The sequence below is a fragment of the Diadema antillarum genome, unplaced genomic scaffold (assembly GCF_040938485.1).
Source record: "Diadema antillarum isolate AM-2024a unplaced genomic scaffold, OU_Dant_1.0 scf00000067, whole genome shotgun sequence".
Taxonomy (NCBI): Eukaryota; Metazoa; Echinodermata; class Echinoidea; order Diadematoida; family Diadematidae; genus Diadema; species Diadema antillarum.
The window spans coordinates 676997-697919 of NW_027270956.1; the positions used below are offsets into that span (position 1 = coordinate 676997).

The 20923-nt window shown below is 36.4% G+C and overlaps 1 protein-coding gene across 1 annotated transcript in view; it reads left to right on the forward strand.

Moving 5' to 3' along the window:
- Nucleotides 1–8056: 8056 nt before the first annotated feature.
- Nucleotides 8057–20923, forward strand: part of LOC139716585 (phosphatidylinositol 5-phosphate 4-kinase type-2 alpha-like) — a 56863-nt gene continuing 43996 nt past the window's right edge. The window contains exon 1 of the mRNA XM_071628112.1: nucleotides 8057–8334. Within this exon, the coding sequence (XP_071484213.1) occupies nucleotides 8209–8334 (126 nt within the window). The 5' untranslated portion in view covers nucleotides 8057–8208. The remainder of the gene's footprint in view (nucleotides 8335–20923) is intronic.

The following is a 20923-nucleotide window of genomic DNA, read 5'->3' on the forward strand; positions in this document are numbered from 1 at the left end:
TTCGAGAAACATTCAATTGGCTGTCGTAAAAAAAAAAAAACAGAACACAAAAAAGTAAGTAAAAGATCAAAGACACGTGCATTTTAGTTGCTCAAATTTATCACAGAAAAACAGAACTAAACTGGCACACTCGCTCTCCGCGGGAAGATTTAGGGCAGAGAATATACTTTTCGTTATTGTATACCCAATGTTCAATAAAACATGAATTTTTTACTCGTACCTTTTAACCTTTATTATATCTTATTTATCTTTTTTATTTATACTTAATTACCTTTTTTAAAAACTTTTTACCTTTATTGTTGTGATTCTTTTCAATAGGGATGTCTGAGATTGACTTCATTTATCGATTCTCGTCGATGACATGAATACTATATATAGGAGCCTGGTCTTATTCAGTAAAAGTGACAAATATAAAAATTGAATAGAATAAAATACATTAATTTTGCTCGTAAACAAGAAGTGCTTACACCAGTGTACTGGGTATAAGCTCAAGAGGAAGATTTCCATTCATAATTGTATTTGGATTCAGCGAATGCAGAAATATCATTGGAAATATTATTGAGAATAAAGGGAAACACTCACTTAAAGGACAAGCCCACCTTCGTTACATGTGGATTGAGTGAATGTAGCAATATCAGTAGAACACAATGTCATCATTTAAAGTTTGGAGGAAATCGGACAATCCGTTCAAAAATAATGCATTTTTGAGGTTTCTGCTCAGTCACTGGTGGATGAAAAGACTACTACAGCTTGTGATGTCACATGTGATGCAGGACGATATAAAGAAAATAATCTATCAAAAATTCAACATATTTTCGTTTTTCTAGCATAATAAAAGAAGGCTTGACTTGCCTCTTTCAGAAGGCAGGGGGAATAATATTATCCTTAACATTCTTCAAAGACAAGCCGAGGAAATGTGTACTGTGCTTAAAAAGAGGTTTTGTGAAATTCTCTTCATAATATTATTTTCGTTACATCGTTCTACGAATGTGACATCATACACAGTATAGTAGTCTTCTCATTCAGCGATGGCTGCACCAACAACAGGTCAATAACACTGGACCCAGATACTGGAATGACCTCCCTCAAGATATTACTTCTTCCTTATCCCTGACCTATTCACCTTTAAACGCAAATCAAAACAGGTATACTATAGTGGATGCACCCTATATCGCAGGCTTTTAGCAACTTTTTTTAAAGACTCCCAATTTTTTGTCTTTATTCGCAGCACTATAAGTTATTTAATGGTAACGATATATTAAACATTATAACATTCTTTTTAAAGCGAGATCCGTACACTCTGGTGTGAGCAATATTCATTTATATTGTGGTCTATTAGTTCATTCTTTATATTGATTTTTGTGCTGATACAATTTAATAGTTGGTCAAGATAAACATAGATCCGTCCTCCGTATAACTCCACGCCTTTGAATTTGGGAACCTAACGATACATACAGTTTTACAAGTGTTATAGATTTTATTGTGATAGATCCCATCATATTTCTGTTATTTCCTTGTGGCACCTTGACCCTCATGATATGATATGACCATATACTTTTGAGTTCAGTATGTTTGTTTTCTTTCTTCAATCAAAAGACATGGTTGTATATATTTTGTATCCTTACTTGTTGTGTTATTGTCAATGATTTTAAAATTTCATCAAGAAAGTGGAAATATGAAATAAATCTGAACTGAATACGATTATTATAAACTGATAACTTTTGAACAGATTGTCCAATTTTCCCCAAACTTTCACAAATGTGTTCTACTAATGTTGCTACATTCACTCAATCCACATGGAACTGAAGGTGGACTTGTCCTTTAAAAAATTGAGGACTATCGGATAATCCATGCAAATCATGGGACTTTCCCCCAATGGCTATAGATTGCATGCACGCAACATCCTCTGTATCAGCGGGAACTACATGCACAATTCGCAATGTCACAACAAAAATTTGTGGAGAATTTCACAAAATGTCATTTTTCTAGCCGACTTTGAAAAAGCACTTGACCCATTTCTTTAAAGGGGAAATCCAGTCAAAATATAAGTTAGTCTCATAAGAAAAAGTAAAATATTACCAGTTTAACGGTAAAATTTTGATCGAAATCCTGTGAAAAATAAAGAAGATATGACATTTTGAAGTTTCGCTATTTTTTCAGGAAATAGTTCTTGAACGGTCAATATGAATATGCAAATGGCAAAGTGAGCATGCCATCCCCTCATAACTTGCCCTATACAGTTGGTACATAAAAAATGTTGAAATTTCCAGTGTTTCATGCAAACGCGATTATGCCCGAGGCTCAAATCCTCGTATTTATAACTGATCACTATTCTGAAGTTATTCAACCAGCAATAACATATAATGTTTCAGATTTCGAAGACTGAAACATTGAATTTTCCTCATATTTTTGTACACGATCAATGGAAAATTGTGACGTTATGGCATGGTTAGCTCACTCATTTGCGTATATATATATATATCTACTGTACAAGAACTGTTTGGCAGAAATTAGCAAAACTTCAAAATGTCATAACTTCCTTATTTTTTATCCGATTTCAGTCAAATTTTTACCGTTGAACTCGTAATATTTTACTCTTTTTTATCAGACTAACTTATATTTGGACTGGATTTTAAGGCATGGACAAGAAAATTGGATGTACGTCAAATAATATAAGACTATAGCGTAACGCCTCTGTATATTTTGATGTCGATGTTTGATAGCGTAATTGCCGGCGTAGCATGGATGATATCCGCTTGACAGCTCGACAAAGCAGACAAGAGTTTATATCTGGTTCCGTATTCTTTATTTATTCCAAATCCAATGGAACATCTGCTCCAAATCATGTAGGAATATTATGATCATATATCAAGATTCCAGAACAGTTATGACAATTATTCCTTTCGAAGATGACAGGCAGAAATATCTTGGAAATGACGAAAAAGAGAAAAACTAAAGCATCATTTTTAAAAAGGAGTGTGCAAAGAAGAGGGGGGTAATGCAAAAGCTGAGAAGGCAGAAAACAGGCAGAACAAACACAAAAGAAAATTCAGAGCACTGGGGAGCTAAAGCTTTAATAGCCCACAACGCTCGTGTGCCATGCATGTGTGTATACATTATCCTCTAAAAGGCGGTGATTTACATCTCAGCACCAATCTTCTCATAGAACAAGAATAATACACATTATTATCTGCCCAATACACAAGCAAAAAAGTAAAGTGAACGAAACTATATAATTCGCTGAAAATACAACCGCACATGAAATAACAGCAAACAATAATTACAAGGCACCATGCAATCGGTGAGAAGTATACTCTTGCCCATAAGCACAAATCATAACCTACTATAATTTAATGGCCATGAAGAAAAAAACAATATACAAAAGAATGAGATAAAGGAGCAAATACCTCCATACTTCGCATTCAGAATGTCAGAGAACAGAAATATATAAGTGAACATAATAGAAATAGACGAAATATAGACTTCAAAACAATAACATTCCTAATTAGTTCAATACGTCTGAAATTTAGGTTGCCAAGGCTTAGCAAGGAGAAGAGGAAAGATGGGAGGGGACAGGGGCAGTAATCGGGAGGGTGTACTTAAGATGGCTATGCTACCACTTCAAGTTCGGATTGGGGGTCATGGTTACATGCATGGGATGGTGGGGGGAGGGGAGGCAAACCAGGGTGACTGGGAGGGGTGCAGCAGGTGGGGCAGGTGAGGAGGAAGGAGGGCAAGCCATATAGATTGGTAAAGAGAGTAATGTTGGGGATACTGGTGGATCGTCGACACCCATATGGGAAAAATCTTCTTTCCCGTCACCACAGAAAGGGAGAGGAAGATCGACACGAATAAGAGATTGGGAGGTGGAAGAAAAAAAGGCATTGATGTGGTAGGAATGGGATGTTCGGTTGCCATTTTTTAGTTAGATGGGAAACAGGTAAAACACGTCACGAAGGAGAAGGAAATAACTCATAGCGTACTACTGAAACAACTTAATTGACTTCACAGCTAAGAGAATTAGAGAACAAAGATATGAGGGAGTGAATAAAAATGATATATATTATAACACCATATGTAAATGTCCAAATGAAAACATTCAAACTAAAATGATGTCCTACCAAGCATAAACTGATACACACACGCACAAAAATTGCGATATACAATTTATTGTATCATGCAGGCCTACCTAAAAGGCAGTGTATACAACCACACTCGTGTGTCTTTACCATCCAGCCACACGAGTGATAGATATGAGATTTCCATGAAAGCTTCTCAACGCAAACACGTAAAAACTGTATGGATGAAACTTCTTCTATGGGAGTATAGTATCATATTCTATTGCCTGGCAAGGTATCTAAGGATTTGTTACATTTCCCTTGATGTTGTCGGCTAAAATATTATACATAAAGAAGACAAACTCACGGTTCAAACGAAACAGTTGTCATTTGAATGAATGATAACAATATAAATGTACGTGTAGGATGCGTTGTGAAGATGGTCCTTAATGTGATTGGTGCGCATTGAGACGTGGGAAAACTATAGCATAACAGCAACACCCCTCTTCAGGGCGTATATTCATGACTAAAATAGTTTGTAGCAACATTTCTGTGTGCTGTTCTGAGAAGATATGTTTTAAATCAATTCTCCATCAATAAAATGCAACATTCATCTCATTTAATGTCATTACATTTATTTTCATTTTCAACAAAGATTGTCAGTGTACAAAACATAGTATGAAGAAAGAAAAATACATATTTTACATACATTGTATACACAATATAATATAAACACAATAAACTGGGAAAAAATGCATACATACTATGTATAAACTGCATAATGTTGAAAATGTTAGAAACATCCAACCACATCATACACATCAATACTGAAGACCATGCAAACAACAAGGATTTCATAACCTACTTGAGAGTGGCTGATGATGCTCCTAGTATAAGAGGTCGTTTTCAAAGTGGTTTGGCATGTTTGGTGTCATTTTCAGCTCAATTTAAAAAGTCAAAGTTGTATAGACTTCAATAGAGAATGTCTATTCGCCTTCAGTTTTGGGGCATAAATTCCCCATTTCATCTTTTCACTTTTCAAATTCTCTTTCCCTTCGCCAATCGACCCCGGTAAACGGTAACCCCCCTTGTATTATATATCTCCCTCCTTTTTCTTTCTTCACAAGACGGTCATCATCATCTGGACAACTCTGGTACATTGTAATAAAATAGTTATTATGCACACTGAAACACGAGAAAATCTGAGATTTCGAGTGATAGAAGGACGCATTTCTTTTCTCCACTGTCCTAGTGGCAGGGAAGACTGGTAATCGTACTATCTCTGTGATTTCCCGGACACTGCCGATCGTTGCGTGAAAATGGGCGTGTTATTTTTTCTCTCTTCCCATACTGTATATCGATAGCTTTATAAAATCGAGCAGAGTATACCATAGCACGTTGTACCTTATGTCTCTGTGTAGTTCTTTGTGTTTTTATAACAAAGTGTGCATATTATGCATGTGAATTTGTGTTATGTATGTGTTCATTGTTTGTTTTTATGTTGTGTGTGTTCGTTTGCTTGTCAAGTTGCACGGGCGTTGTGTGAGTGACGATTTTTGTTTTATAGTTTTTTGTTTTGTTTGTGTGTTTCTGTATGTTTCTAAGTCTTTCTGGAACAGTGATATTAGTTGCAACAGCCCATTAAAAAAAAAATATGCAAATCAAAATAGGCACTGACTTCATCACCCGCACAGCTCTCCAATTGTCAACACAAAGTCAAACAAATCATGTTTCATTCCATTTCATTTCATATAATTTCATTTCATTTCATTTCATTTCATTTCATTTCATTCCATTCCATTCCATTCCATTCCATTCCAGTCCATTTCATTTCATTTCATTTCATTTCATTTCATTTCATTTCATTTCATTTCATTTCATTCCATTCTATTCCATTCCACTTCATTTCATTCCATTCCATTTCATTTCCTTCAGTTCATTCCATTTCATTCCATTCCATTGCATTCATTTGAATTTTTATCTCATTTCATTTTCAACGTAAGTCCGTGTTTTTGGTGAAAAATTTAGCGATCATTACAGCCCCTTTCTTCTGAAGTGATCATTTGCTAGGTCACTACGAATTCGATTTGAGGTACTTCAACGGCTATTACTTTTGATATAGTGTGAATGAATAACATTTTAGTGAGAATTTGTGAGTCATATAGGTCACTATAGGCCTAGAGTATAAATAGTTCAATGGGAGACTTATAGGTATACATTAACCCTGTGATGTCATAATAAGGTCTGTGTGATTCTACACTGCAAAAAGTCCGGTGTTAAATAGTGAACACCGAGCTGGTGTTAAATTTTCGGTGCTCATTTATGGTGTTAAATTAACACCTACGGGTGTCATTTCCAAATTTTAAACTGTTTTTTGAAGAGTTTCTTAGTAACTGCACTTCTTGTTGATTTTTAATTTAAACAAGACGATCAAGAATTTTACATCAAAATACTAGATTTTTGAAAAAATGTGAAAATAAATTTACACCAAAGTAACACCAGCTGGTGTGGTCCCTTATTGAAGCTGGACGGGTGTTAAACCATTGATGTTAACACCAGCAAATATCAAATCAACACCATGTGGTGTCATTTTTGAATTAACACCAGTACAGTGTCAAAATAACACCAGGTACAGTGTCAAATTAACACCACGAAGTGTCAGGTGAACACTTTTCAACACCATCACAGTGCATTTTTAACACCTGTGGGTGTGGTCCTTTATTGAAGTTTGATCGGTGTTAGACTTAACACCCGTGGTGTTAAATCTAACACCGATGTTTTTACAGTGTACTCTATTAGTTAAAGCCACGTGACAATGAGGTGATAATTAATAGTATTGAGAGTTTTCCCCGTACAGAACCTATAGGATTCAGTTGAACTTTTTCATAGCACTTCATTAGAATCCGTTATGACCAATTAGCTCTTCCACTATCGCGCTGTCGTAGGCCGATGTTTTTCTCCCCATGTATACGTTTCCTTTATAAAACCGTACACATCAATGTGTATTATCTAAATGCGTTGGAACAGTTCATATGATTTTTGATAAAATATCCTCAAATTTTGTTATACATTGTATTGAACATGGGATGTAGTTCAAACTGAACTGAACTGAACTGAACTGAATGACATTTACGGCATTATATAAACACCTCTGATCAGCAAGACGAGGGAATGATTATGTACTTTCCACGAAAATTGAAATTTTGGGAAATTTTCTTCTGATCCGCATTGTAAATGTCTGCATGTAGAGTTCCCATGCAGGCCTACATGCAGAGGATCAAACGGAGACTCATTAATCGAGCTTCGTCATATCTGGTATCAACATTTAAAACGCGTATTTAAAATGTAAGCCCTGATCAATTACCATTTCCTCCTATTTTCATCATTTGTAATATTTGAGGTCTTGTTACGATGAATTTCTTATCATTATGTTGGCCTGATTTTAGGCTACTCTAGTCATTTAGGGTACTAATGTTAGTAACTGGAACATGATGTGAATCTGCACTCTGAAACTGATCGACTGACCAACAGAAATCTTTCTTGAACTTCTAAATTTCTTCTTCTTCTTCTCCCTCTCGCTCCATCTCTCTCCCTCCTTTTCTCTTCGCCTTTCCGTCCTGCGTTTCTTACCATGTTCCCCCTTTCCCCATCCTCATTTTCATATTTTCCCTACTGAGTATTTTACTTTCGATTATGCGATTCAATTTTAGGCCTATCAATTTCTGTAAAAGGTTGATTTTAATCTACGCTCGCTTGTGATCACAGTCTCCGTCGAGTGTTATCAACGATCAATCGCCAAGATGTGAATATTACCAGTCTATTAGGACACCATCTTCGGTAGTAAACGTACATCGGTATCCATCTATTTTCGTCGTTCGTGTATGTGTGTGTGTGTGTCAGATTTGTGTGCGCTAAGTCTATGGTCGACTTGAGCCTGTACAGCTACAGTATCTTCCACTGGATCAATTTGATCATACACTCAACGTACATGAATAGAGCGCTCCCCAACTGAGCAGCAGTGTTTTCGTGGGCGTTAGACTGGAAATGACAGTCTAACTGTTGGCATTGCCAGGTTATCGTGTTTCATTGGTACATCGACCACACTCTTCTTGTATTTGTCGGGGGTAAGGTACCCAGAAATCATCTCAAGATGTCGTCTCAACCGACAGGGAAGAACATGAAGACGAAACATATCAAAGCTGTATCGCAAAAAGTGAAGCTCTTCCGAGCCAGTGAGCCACTCCTCAGTGTGTTGATGTGGGGGATAAACCATTCGGTAAGCGTAAAGGAAGACACAAAAATGCCTAAGCGTGATATGAGAATGACATGCAGATCGTACTAATTTACTAACTCTAGATAATGTCTAGACTATACGGCAGGGTTAGACCACATGCAGCCCAATCTGAGACTTACATTTGCATGTTATATCAAGTTGTTCAGAGATTTACTGCCGGTAAGTCATGAATGGGAAGCCACACACAGAATTGCAGAAACCTGTCAAAACTGCACAAGTGGGTGGGTTGTCTACTCGGCTCAGTAGAGTTGGGTGTCCAACACATTGACACCCTAATGTTTTTTCTATCAATAGATACTTGAAATATCTCACAATATGCCTGAAATTTTACTCACATGTAAAGAAAATACTCTGAATTCTGAAGCGTGCATTAAAAATGGGATTTGCCGTACATGCTCCAAGATAACTGCTTCGAACGCATGGCCATGGGGTGTATTTTGATGCACTCAGTTGCGCCGTAATTTTGAAACCACTGCCCTAGTACGGGCCTACCCTCAATTGACAATACGTGTGCAATGCACGTAATGCTTTTCCAATGTGCATTCATAATCTATGATATCATTGTTTTGCTGTTGATTATGTTTATTATCAGGTTTTTTAGTAATATTTTGACATCAAATCCCCAGTGAAGAATGCAAAACCACTGCGCGTTGTCTCATGCATGAAAGTTCGTTCTTTACCCGCAATGCTATAAATAGAGGGGTGTCGGTTCAATGCCCAGTGTCGATGTGTTGGACACCTACTATATCTTGGACTCTGAACAGAACGCAGCCCTCATGTTTTGCGGTTCTCAACATGCAACACTGCCAACAGAGTTGTAGCAGAACTAGTAAGAGAGTAGAGTAACATTTTATTAGAAGTCTAGAAACGCTAGTTCTAAAGATCCAGGAGACGTTGACAATCCAGGGGTTTGGGGGCCATAGACATTTACACAGTCTTTACCTCAAAATGATTAATATTTTTGGTTATGGGTACAGTAGTATTTAAGAGCTACCTACATTAGTATGTCAGTATTGGCACTGCCACCAAGGTTCAACCTTCCTTGCCAAGGTTTGATCGTGCACAAAAGCACATAGGTTTCTACATGTAGCGGGTGGTTGACTTTTGGACGGTATTGTAGAATTATGGGCAGCTTGCGTTACAGAATTATATTCTTACGTGTTTTAGCTTATCTCCTATACAATGTATAAATTACAATGCAACTGTGGCCATGAATAATGAAATCATTGGAATAAGCGTTGGCAAATGCATACAGAAATTTCGAATGCCAGTTCGAGATTTGCTTGCTACTCATCGTATGCATACAGTGTATGCATGCTTAGGCGCATATATTCTGCTGAAATTAGCCAGCAAGTGTGGTGCATTTGTCAGGGTATGCTGGCTTCTGCTACTGTAGAGTAAATTCTCCACGGGGCCTGTTGCTAGAAACTTGACATGCAATTAAACACAATTTCACATGGATCAAATGCAAATATCACCCACAACTTTGCATTTGATCAAAATCTTGTGCAAAGTTTGCATTTGATATATTTGAGCACTAAACAAATGAAAGTCTTTTCAACAATGGACTTGTGTTTATTAAAACGCAAAGTTGCGTACAATTTTGGGGACTTGCATTTGATTTTTTTAGTTGCATTGAAACGCGCAGTTTATAGCAATGGGGCCAAGGAGTGCTCATTCGTAGATGCCAGCTTTCCGTCAGAGTGGCTGGCTAATTTCAGCAGATGTGATGTGCGTATGCTATGGCGTATGGGCTTTTGTATCGGGTGGTAGGTGGAAAGTAGTGGACTGATAGACACCAAACTGCAATTTCTGTACTTGTGTAGGCATCTGGCAATATTTATAACAATAATTCCACTATTGATTGCCAAGGTTTGTTTGTTTATTTGTGTGTTTTTTTTTTTTGCAGTGGCATTGTTGAGAAGCTGAAACATGCCAGAATACGTAAATGTAATCTACAAAACCTTTTCACTAGATTTAGGCCTATGTAGATGCAGAAACTTCAGCAAACTCCCTGTTGTTTCTGGCAGTTTACATGTGAATATACCCCTTGGACTTAGAACTTGTAAAAAAATGCAACAAAAATGTTGTAGGGGATGAATTTCATTTTATACTTGAGCGTGATGCCTATGAAGAAAAGAGGAAAGTGTTCATAAAAAGGTACTAATTTGAAAATCCATCCACCTTCAAATTTAAGAGACTTTTCCAAGCAAGAGGTAAAGAATTGATAAATTTGTGCAGATTTATATTTGTACATAAGTGTAAAAGAGTATCTAGGAATTTATAGGTTCATCTTCCCATGACAAACAGAACATGTATTTCTCTCTTTTTTCATGTAATTGTTGTTGTTTTTTGTTGTTAATACTTGTTGTTGGATGTTAGTTATTGTTATCATTGTTAATGTAATGGAACCTCATAAGGAATTCCATGGGACCATGGAAATCACCTCGTGTCAGATGTCCTGTGGTGCCTATATATGGAAAGGCAAGTGAAAAGAAAGTGTTTGAATCAGCAGGGTCACCTTGGTGTCAACAGTTTTTTTTTCCTGAACACTTAATAATAAGGTTTCATTGCATCTAACGTAGTTTTATATTGAAACATGTTAGCAGTTTATAAACTTCAAGATCGTTACCATGTTCTTGTGCCTTTATAATAAGGTTTTGAACAATAGAGAAACTTGAAACTTGGAATAAGTGCCATTATATTCAGAAGAGATCTACTGTATGGTCATAACAATGCATGGCCCCTAACCCACTGGATTGCCTGGATTTGTATACTTGATTATTTTTTTTTTTTTCCAGAGCCTAGTGACTAGAGATAATTCTCTGTATTAATCACAAGACACAATATCCACTTGAGTCTTTGCCAGCTGACTGTATTTAGGTGTAATTTGTATTACTAGTAATCCTATTTGTGCCACAAAAAATATCACCTGCGCATAGGTTTGTGTGTGAAATTTGTTCACATTTGACTCTGGCACAGAAAGGGTTACAGAGGGATTGTAAACATGTACAGAGGTTGCAACTGATTGACAAATTGCCCTACATCGACGTAAATAAGCACTGAATTGATCAGTGTTTTAGTAGTAGCCATGATAAAAAATCATGGGCGTACATACTCGAGCAGGATTTGTCAATCAGTTGCAATGAAAACATCTCGACGGAAGAAAATCATGAATTTGAATGTACAGAGGTACCAATGAAATTTCAAGCTATTTCAATTTTTTGAAAGATAAACTTTTACCTTCTGATATAAAACATTTGTCTTCCATGTACCGTACAGTGTATGTTGTTTTGAGAGCACTTTCTCACAAAAAAGTTTCGATCTAATTTATGATAATGATATGGAAACGTCATAGCTAGGGAACGGCCCAGCTTGCATGTACATCGACTGAGCTAAATGTGTACAGCTATCCATACGAAATCGCACATGAAAGATGTTACTGGGAGGATACTTCTTTTTTTCCACCAAAAATGCACCTTTTCAGACCTCAGATTACTGCAGTGCTTAAAAGATTGGCACCCCTGCATGGTGATATATTCTTTGATCTTTTGATGTATGGCAGCATAAAATAGAAACTTTTGCAAGCTTAAAAGCTTTGACATCATCATGAACATCAATACATACATACTGTAATCATTAACCTGTTGTCTATGGGAAATGTATGTTGTAGCAAAATTAGTTTGTACTCATCGAGGTAAAGGGGAATTCCAGCTCAGTCTAGGGTTACACTACAATTTAATGTACAATGTAGTTTGAAAAGAAAGTAAAATTTTATAAGCAGAACAATTAAATTTTGATCAAAACCTTATCAAAATTTGGAAAGTTATAAAACTGTGAAATTTTGCTATATGTAATCAATGCAAAAGAATTCTCAAACAGTTGATATGAATATGCTTTTGAGCCAATGATGTCATCCCCTCACAAATTTCCATTAATTGTGCATACGAAAAATTGACGATTTCAAATTGAATTTTTCTGCTAGAAAGTTGTAAAGCATATGTGACCCTGCACCTCAGAATAAACAAAAAGTCGCCAAACATGAATTTTTAGTTAAGACCATATTCTGAAAGAGCAGACTTTAAGCTTTAAAGGGGATGGCTAGTAACTGATCAGTGGGAATCAGTGGGATTGCTGAGGGATGATTGTTCCAATCCTTGTGGGATTCATTTAAGAGTACATTATATATCTATTCTTGTGTGAAAACTATTTGCTTCAGAATGGTCTCATATTCAAGTACTGTGCAGTTTAATGTTTCCAGGTAAGCGTCCCTGGTCAGTGACGGGGCATTAATCTGCACATTACTTGAATATGAGACCGTTCTGAAGCAAATAATTTTCACACAACAGTAGATACATAATGTACTCTTAAATGAATCCCACAAGGATTGGAACAATCATCCCTCAGCATCCCCACTGATTCCCACTGATCGGTTACTAGCCATCCCCTTTAAAATGATGTATAACTCAAATCAAATGGACTCTCCTAACCTATCTAAATATTGGAAAGAAAGCACAAACTCAGGAAAAGTGTGAACTGAGAAAAGAGACTCTGAAGTACAGTGTCTATTCAAGCGCTTAATCTTTACCAAACCGTGCTGGCTGTGCGATGAATGGGACAAAAAGCAGGAAGTAAACCATCAGAGTAACAACAATAAAGGGATTATAAGATTAAACTGAAATTAAGCATGCCTCATTAACACATTCTGTCCAAAATTAATGCCAACTTTCAAAGCAGTAGCACTATCCTTTCAAAAGTTATTAGAGTTGAAAGTGAAGAGTGTGGACAAGGTTTTTTAGAAATGAAAAAGGGATTCTACAGACACACCTAATCACACTATTCTACCAAAAATGTTCGAGATAAACTGCTAAAAAACACACTTTCTTGCCCGTTTTATGATACCAAATTTTAGCATAATGTAAAAGAAGACCCGCTCTTTCAGAAAATATGAAAAAGTCAAGTTCGGCTAGGTTGACCCATTTCACTTATTTTCAGTCCTAACGCAAAATCAGTGTGCGTGACTTTATGTTCGTTTTGAGGTGCACGGTTCCTGCCTGAACAACTGCAGAATAATGATCAGTCAGATACATTAGGAATTGAGACTGGGCATAAATGTGTTTGAACAAAAAACTAGAAATTTCAAGATTTTGAGTCCAACAAATGTTTATCTAGAAAGTTGTGAGGGAATTATCTGTGTATCATCAACTCATTCATGAACATATTCGTATCGACTGATTGAGAAGTGTGAAAAATGTGAAAAATATCAAAATTTTACAATTTCATAACTTCCTTAATATTGAATTGCTATCTGATTTTAATCAATTTTTCGTCATTGTGCTTATAGGATTTTACTCTTTCTTATCAGAGTACATGTACACCTTAAACAGAAATGGAATTCCCCTTTAAAGTCACACAGTCAGCAAAGTTCTTCAATCATTTTCTGTTAAGCCAACACAAAGTTGCATTGCTCTAGAAACTCAACAAGATGAAAATACGTGAACAGTATAATTTATGACAAGTTTGTGTGATGTGTTTAGAGTCTTTATGATTTAAAAAAACACACACAGATGAATGGAAATTGGGTATATATTTCCCAAACAGTCAGTTTTGCAAAGTCTTTTGTGTGTTTTGGTTTATGATATGGATGAGATTGATTTCAATGAAATTACTACAGAGCCATGCTGAAGACGAACAACTTATGTGATAAAGGCATTTATAAATAGGTTGTATGTTATATCACCTTTAGGATTTTATGCGTTTGGTTTCCTTCTCATTTTCATTCCCTGTGAGCACTTTTTGTCATTTCAATCTTTCGGTTACTTTAATAGGTACAACAGCAGATATTCTCACTAACCCAGTTGAGTTGAGTTGATTGATGTGGTTACAGTGCAGTTTGCCCTCTCTGCGTTGAGTGCATGGTATACCTTTTATTAAAAGAAATGTCATAAAATGGAATACATACAGTTGGTATCCATTGCCGTGAAGTGATCGTACAATGTGCTGCTCTTGATATGGAACTTGGTACTGTGTGCTAATGGGAGGTGAATGCAGAGGACAGGCTCTGAATAGGACTACCAGTGCCTTGTGAGTAGATGTGGACCTTGAATGAACCTTAGACCTGTGCTATGATGTACAGTGCATTGTATTATATCTACAAATATGTCATAAAGAGTTGACCGAGAGGTTGATACTGTATATCGACCATGCGATGTGCAACTCTATGGCTACTGTAACTGTGTCTTCAACAAACCTGCTTTGAACCGTAACTCTTTGCAGCAATCCAGGGCCTCGGGTATTTTTCAGTCAGCATCGAGAAATATATTTGTGTTATCTTTCTCCCCTCCCCCCCTCCTATCTCTTTCTTTTCTCTCTCTTATTTCATTTGTGACCTTGTTTACAAATCAGGGACAGTATGAGATCAAATTGCATTGAAAATCAGAAGTAGAGAAATTGATGGCAATCAATGATCAAGAGTTCAGCAAGAGGACTTGCATGATTCCCAGGAGCTACTGTACCTCCATGTCAGATATGAATTAGGAAAATTGGCAAATATCCTATATATACCATATTCTGGATATGCTGCAGCACAGTACACTTCAAGTATACTTCGATATATTTTGAAACCTGTGAAATTCAATGCAATGAATGATTACACCTCTCAAAAGAAATATGAAAAATTATTAATTTATTAGTGTATCTAGTATCATATATATACAGTAGGTAAAACATTATTTTTTTTTCCAGAGATAACAAAACTTGAAATAAAAGTGAGCCTAATTATAATTACTTCATTTTATTGCTTTCTCCAGTCAGTATACAGTACATGTACATACATACACGTACAGCTGTACATTGTACATGTCATTTTGAATATATGTTGTAAAAGTTCTCTTTCAAGAGCAGAAAAATATTCTAAATCATCATATGAATCATTGGAGGGTTGTATTAAAACAGTAGAATTCCTTGGACAAGAGACCAGTTTGCTGAAAGATTTGAATAATTTTGTGCTCATTTTCTTTTCTTTTCTTTTTTGTTGTTGTCAAAGCTGGCCATGATCTTTGTCTTTGGCTTGCCTACTGAACCTTGGAATGAGCAAAATTTGGATACCAACACATGTAAATTGTAGCCACAAATACAATGTATGGAACTGAAAAAGAAAAAGCCTAACAACACACATATTAAACCCCCATGAAATCCCAGGGGAATTCAACAAGCTTTTCGCTAGGAATTTAGAGGGGTTTTGTTTTGTTTTGGTTTGTTTGTTTGTTTGTTTGTTTGTTTGTTTTGTTTTGTTTTGTTTTGTTTTGTTTTGTTTTGTTTTGTTTTGTTTTGTTTTGTTTTATTTTTTTTTTTTTTGGGGGGGGGGGGGGGTGTTGCAGTCACAAAACCAGTCTCTATTTTCCTTGCATGAGATACAGTTTTGTTAACAATCCCATAATGCCCATTGTTATCGAAGTTGCATTTATGCTTAATACAAGGATTATACATAGCGTTATAAATGTGTAGATGATGTCTATGCCCCCTTGGATTCAAACAGTTCAGAGGTACAGTGTACTTTCAGTACACAATTCCTACCGACCCACTTAAACCCGTGAGTCATTTGTATACTCATACTGTGAAAGGAAACACTTTTTTTTTGGAAGTAAACATTGTGAGTGTTATAAAAATGTTCTAAATTTATGACGCCAGTGGCTCATGTGCCAAATATCTTCCGACAAAATGTAGTTGCAGATACAACGTATTAGAGGGCTTCTAAAAGAAGACTTCTACATAGCTCCAACTGACATTGATGTGACAGTCTTTTAATTTTGTTTTCTATCTTTTGCCACTTGACTTGCGTTTAGGAGCACTCGGGAGGCACTTTGCAGCTAACATCTGAAAGTGGCCAAATCAAGTGGTTTTCCCATCATGCAGAACCCAGCCGAATGCAATACCCTGAGCATTTGGCTCCGAGTGAACGTGCACGCACATACAACGTACAATGTAGGCTGTGTAGGGGATTACCATGTATAGTGGACAAAACATAGGAAGAGAAATAAAGTGAGGAAGAAAAAGAAAAATGGGGAAAAAACCCAAGTGAAAAGGAAGGGTGGAGTAGAGAAGTACACATGAACATGTAGGCCTGGCTAGTAATGCACAATACACAATTGTAGGACAGTGTCACCAGATTTGCTTTATACAGAACATTGCTCTCCATCAAAACTGCAGAAAATGATCAGGCAAATATTGTAGAATTACTCAGATATTACAGAAAATAAAAAAAGTGCTGAAGTAGCTGTAAATCATTTTGCTGGAATTGTTATATTATCTGTTCCCTAACACACACATGTACACTCACAAACACACACCCACACGCACGCACACACACACACACACACACACACACACACTCTCTTTTCCCCCTCACTCTTTCTTTCTCTTCTTGTACTCTCTTCATTCATTGGTATTTGATGCCACCTATACATGCCGTATGCCTGAACTCCCAAACAGGTTTTGACGTCAACTCATTCAGAATGCACGATGCAAAGAGTGAGAAACCCATTGATGAGTTGGAAAGCAACTGTGCAGTGCAGGGTGGAGTACAAGTATCATTTGTTTGCAGAAGTAAAATGTTTGATAGCATGGCATTTCTCATGTACAAGTGTAAGAAACTTATCTTTTATTCATTGTTCCTATACAGTATGTACATACATTGTATACAGTATAAAGAATTGCTTGACATAGCTTTTACAGTTGGATGTTGACCGCCATTTAGGGTTATCAGTGTTAACTTTGCCATCTAAAGGGTGTGTCTCTGTATTTTTTCATGGAGAAATTGCATCCGATTATAATCGATACGTTAGCATAATATGCTCTATGTCATTTCAGAGGCAGGATTACCTTTAATACTACTGCAACTACGTCTTATTCTTAATTTTTGGGAAACTTCATTTTATCTTTTTTTTTCTCTCTCTATCCGTCAATTCTATCTCTTGAGGATTGTGCGATACATTGTATAGTGTGTCTTCATTTTAAATCAATGGCTTTAAAGTCTTTGAATGACAACTGACTGCCAAAAATTTGTTTCATTTTGCAGACTACTGTAAAATCGGGTATTTCGCATGCGTGAAACTTTTTGTGAATTCTGCAAGGAGCCAAGATTTGCGAAAGTAAAATGCACATGAAAGTGTTAGTCTACACAGCGCATTGAATGCCAGTGGCAATTTGCGACAGTTTCATGTTGCAAAAAAAGGCTTTCAGCTCCAATTCACAAAAGTTCCATGCCACGAATGTGTGTGGTTTGTGATACAGTGTGTGCATGACTGCTGATTTCCTCATTATAGTCCAGCTGTCTAGGTCTGAATGGGATATTGAAAGCAATTTCCAAACAACTTGTCACAATCAGCTACCCTTGCTCTGTGTTAATATCATTCTGCTAAAAATGTTCTTCCAAAGTATTTTCTTAAAGCAGAACGGAAGATGTCAGATGTATTCCTGAATAGAAATGGGTTATTTAAAACAGGCTTTACTGTCATGTAATAATGATACAACATCACTTGGTATCACTATTAAGAAACCCTTCTGAATGTGTCTAAAACACTGTGTTCGGTATTAAAGGAGCCCAGTCATGCAGGCAAACAGGGGTTTCAGATGGCAAAAAAAAAAAATTGTGTTTATAATCTTGTTTTTTTTTTTTAAATTTTTGATGATGTTTAATGTTAAGTTCTGTTCAAAAAATGAAACAAGTCTCCCTACCCACTGCTAACTGCAAACAGCATTACATGTACATGTATACAAGTATGTGACAGCCGTGTCTCAAATTTTGTAGTGTAATCGGTCAGTCAGGATAGCAACCCTTGATATACAGCTGTACTTTACCTGCAAGTGTATTTCATAAAGTGGGAGTGAATAGCCTTACCCCATATTCACTGTGTTTTAGAGGTCAAGACATTCTGACCACAAGCACGTCACCCAGAAGTGAACCAATTGAAAACCAACTCGAGACTGTGTTTTACCAGTTTGGACTTAATAATTGAAAAATGTGCTATGAGAAATACTTAACCTAAAAGAAAAAAAAAAAAAAGAGAAATGGTTCTCATGTCATCTACAAAGGATTTCTCTTGCAGTCTAAAACCCCCAACAAAGTCAGTCCTTTTTGAATAATGAATGGTAATCTTGCACATGGTCTCATTTCTGCTGTTTGTATGAATTTAGCAGCAACATGGCCACACACTGATGGTCTAGTGTACAGGTAAATGTATTTGTTTCTACTTAGGCTGTGTTTATCATCTTTCCCCAGTTTGAAACAGCTTTCCATACCCACTAAGCACTATCGAAAGTCTTTTCTAAAGCCCTTTGCGAACGCCTTCCAAAGTACACTTATGTTGCGTTTATAGATCAACTCATCGCCAACGAAAACTGGCCTTGTCATTGCGCAGCTGCATTGCGCCGTTTGACTCGAGGAGAAGGGGTCTTATACAGCATGCGCAGTACAAAGCTGTTTCAAAACAGCTTTGCGTTTATCTGGCTTCTAGAAACATGTTTCTGGCTGAAACCTGTTTCAGAAAGCACAAGTTTTTGGTTTTCAAAAAGGCTTTCCAAACCCCATAATCAAAACAGCTTTGTGTTTATCATCTCTAAAAAAATCCCTGAAAGCCGTTTGGAAAACCGGTTTCTGCAGAAAAAAAGAGTTGATAAACGCACTCCTAGATGTTAGAGGTGGGTACCTGTACTAGATGATATTTTCGCTTTCATGAATAATGTGGTATGTAGGAATTATCAAAGTTCTGTGAAACGCTGCATATCAGCTGTGACCTTCAAATTTTTTTTCTTTTACTGTGTGCAGTGAAGTGTAGCTGAGTGACTCAGACTTATGACTGAATTTGAACCACATGTGTAGACATAGGTGGCTGTGGTAATTAGGATGCAGCATTTAGTGTTGTAGGAAAAAAATCATTTTAGAATAATGTACATTTGATAATGGATGCACTAAAGCTTGGTCTGTAAACACTGCACCTCGTATTAATGGATCAGGAATGGATTTAATGGCACTTCGATATTGTTGCTCTGTCTCATGCAAAATGTGTTTTGTTTATACTACTCATTTCTTTCTTTTTTTCAAAATCAGTCCTTGATATATAAAGTAATCAGTAGGTGAGACTGTGTGAATGCTGTGTCCATTATAGGGAAGTCTCTGCCAGTGTTAAGATGCCTTTTGAAAATGCATTGGGAGAAAGAAAGATTAATCAAGGATAAGGAAGGGGAAAAAATCTTATAAGGGTAGAATAAAAATAGGAAAAAAACATGAGTCCACCCTTGAGACAAGGTATGGAGGCCCAGTAATGGCTTTGCCAGATTAGAAAATGTCATCAATAAATGAATACACTTGGACCACGGCAGATTAGCTGGGGCCCTGCCACGCTTGGCTGTGTCGAGTCACTGGAGCGTGTATGTAGTGTGAAGTCGTTATTTTTGGCATCTCGACCACCAATGGCTCACTCGGCATACTGTACGTAGCATTTTATAGGGAAGGAATTATTCAGTTTAAATGCTTCTTTTGTTTCTTTGTTTTATGTTAGTTTTGTTTCTAAGCAACCGTAACCCTCATCTGACTGTCATTTGGCTAGTGTAGCTGTTCAATCATAGTGGATAGTTTCAAATTTTTGGTATCTGTAGGTATATTTTTATGTAAACATGAGTATTTTTTCAGTTACTTAAAAAAACCCAAAACAGTTTGACTCGACAGACACATGATCACTTTAGCATAGGGTACGTTGTACATCTTCGCACTTCTCTCAAATAAATCAACTTCGTGCAGTTACATGTAGATATAAAACCTTTAATATGTACAATAACATTTTCCTTAATTGCAGGTGTGTTCATGTTTTAATGTTCATGTTTCATAAAAAAATTTTGAAAATCTTGCAAATTTGTCATTGTTACACAGGCACAGGCCTTAAAGGACAAGTTCACCTCCATATAAATGTGTGAATTGAGTGAATGTACAGTATTGTAGCAACATTCGAAGAGTGTATTGTTGAAAATTTGAGGAAAATCAGACAATCTGTTCAAAAGTTATGAATTTTTAAAGTTTCAGTGCTGCCATTTTCCTCAAGTTTTCACTAAAATCGTGTTCTACTGATTTTGCTGCATTCACTCAATCCACATATGAATGTCAACTTGTCCTTAAATTAATTGTTTATAGAACAATGGGGGAGAAGACTCCAGCAGTTTCACTGCTCCAAAATTCTACAAAGTGATATCTCATGAAGTGAGAATTGGCTCCTCTGAATTTCACTGTAATTACACGTGTGTACATGTATGTGATATGGAGAAAAGATAAGGAGAAATTGATCTAATTCATTTAGTCTGCACAAAATCAGTCAAATTTACATACTTAGATCTCATATTACGCCAATTTTAGATTTAGCAGGTAAGATTTTTTTTTTCTTCAAAAATATGCAACAGAAACAATTACACAAACAATAAAGGGCTCAAATGGAAATGAATTAATACTAAATGTGTATATACACATACAATAATTCATGTAATATTATTTTTACTCTGCTCTATGAAAAGTTTCCAGTGTGTA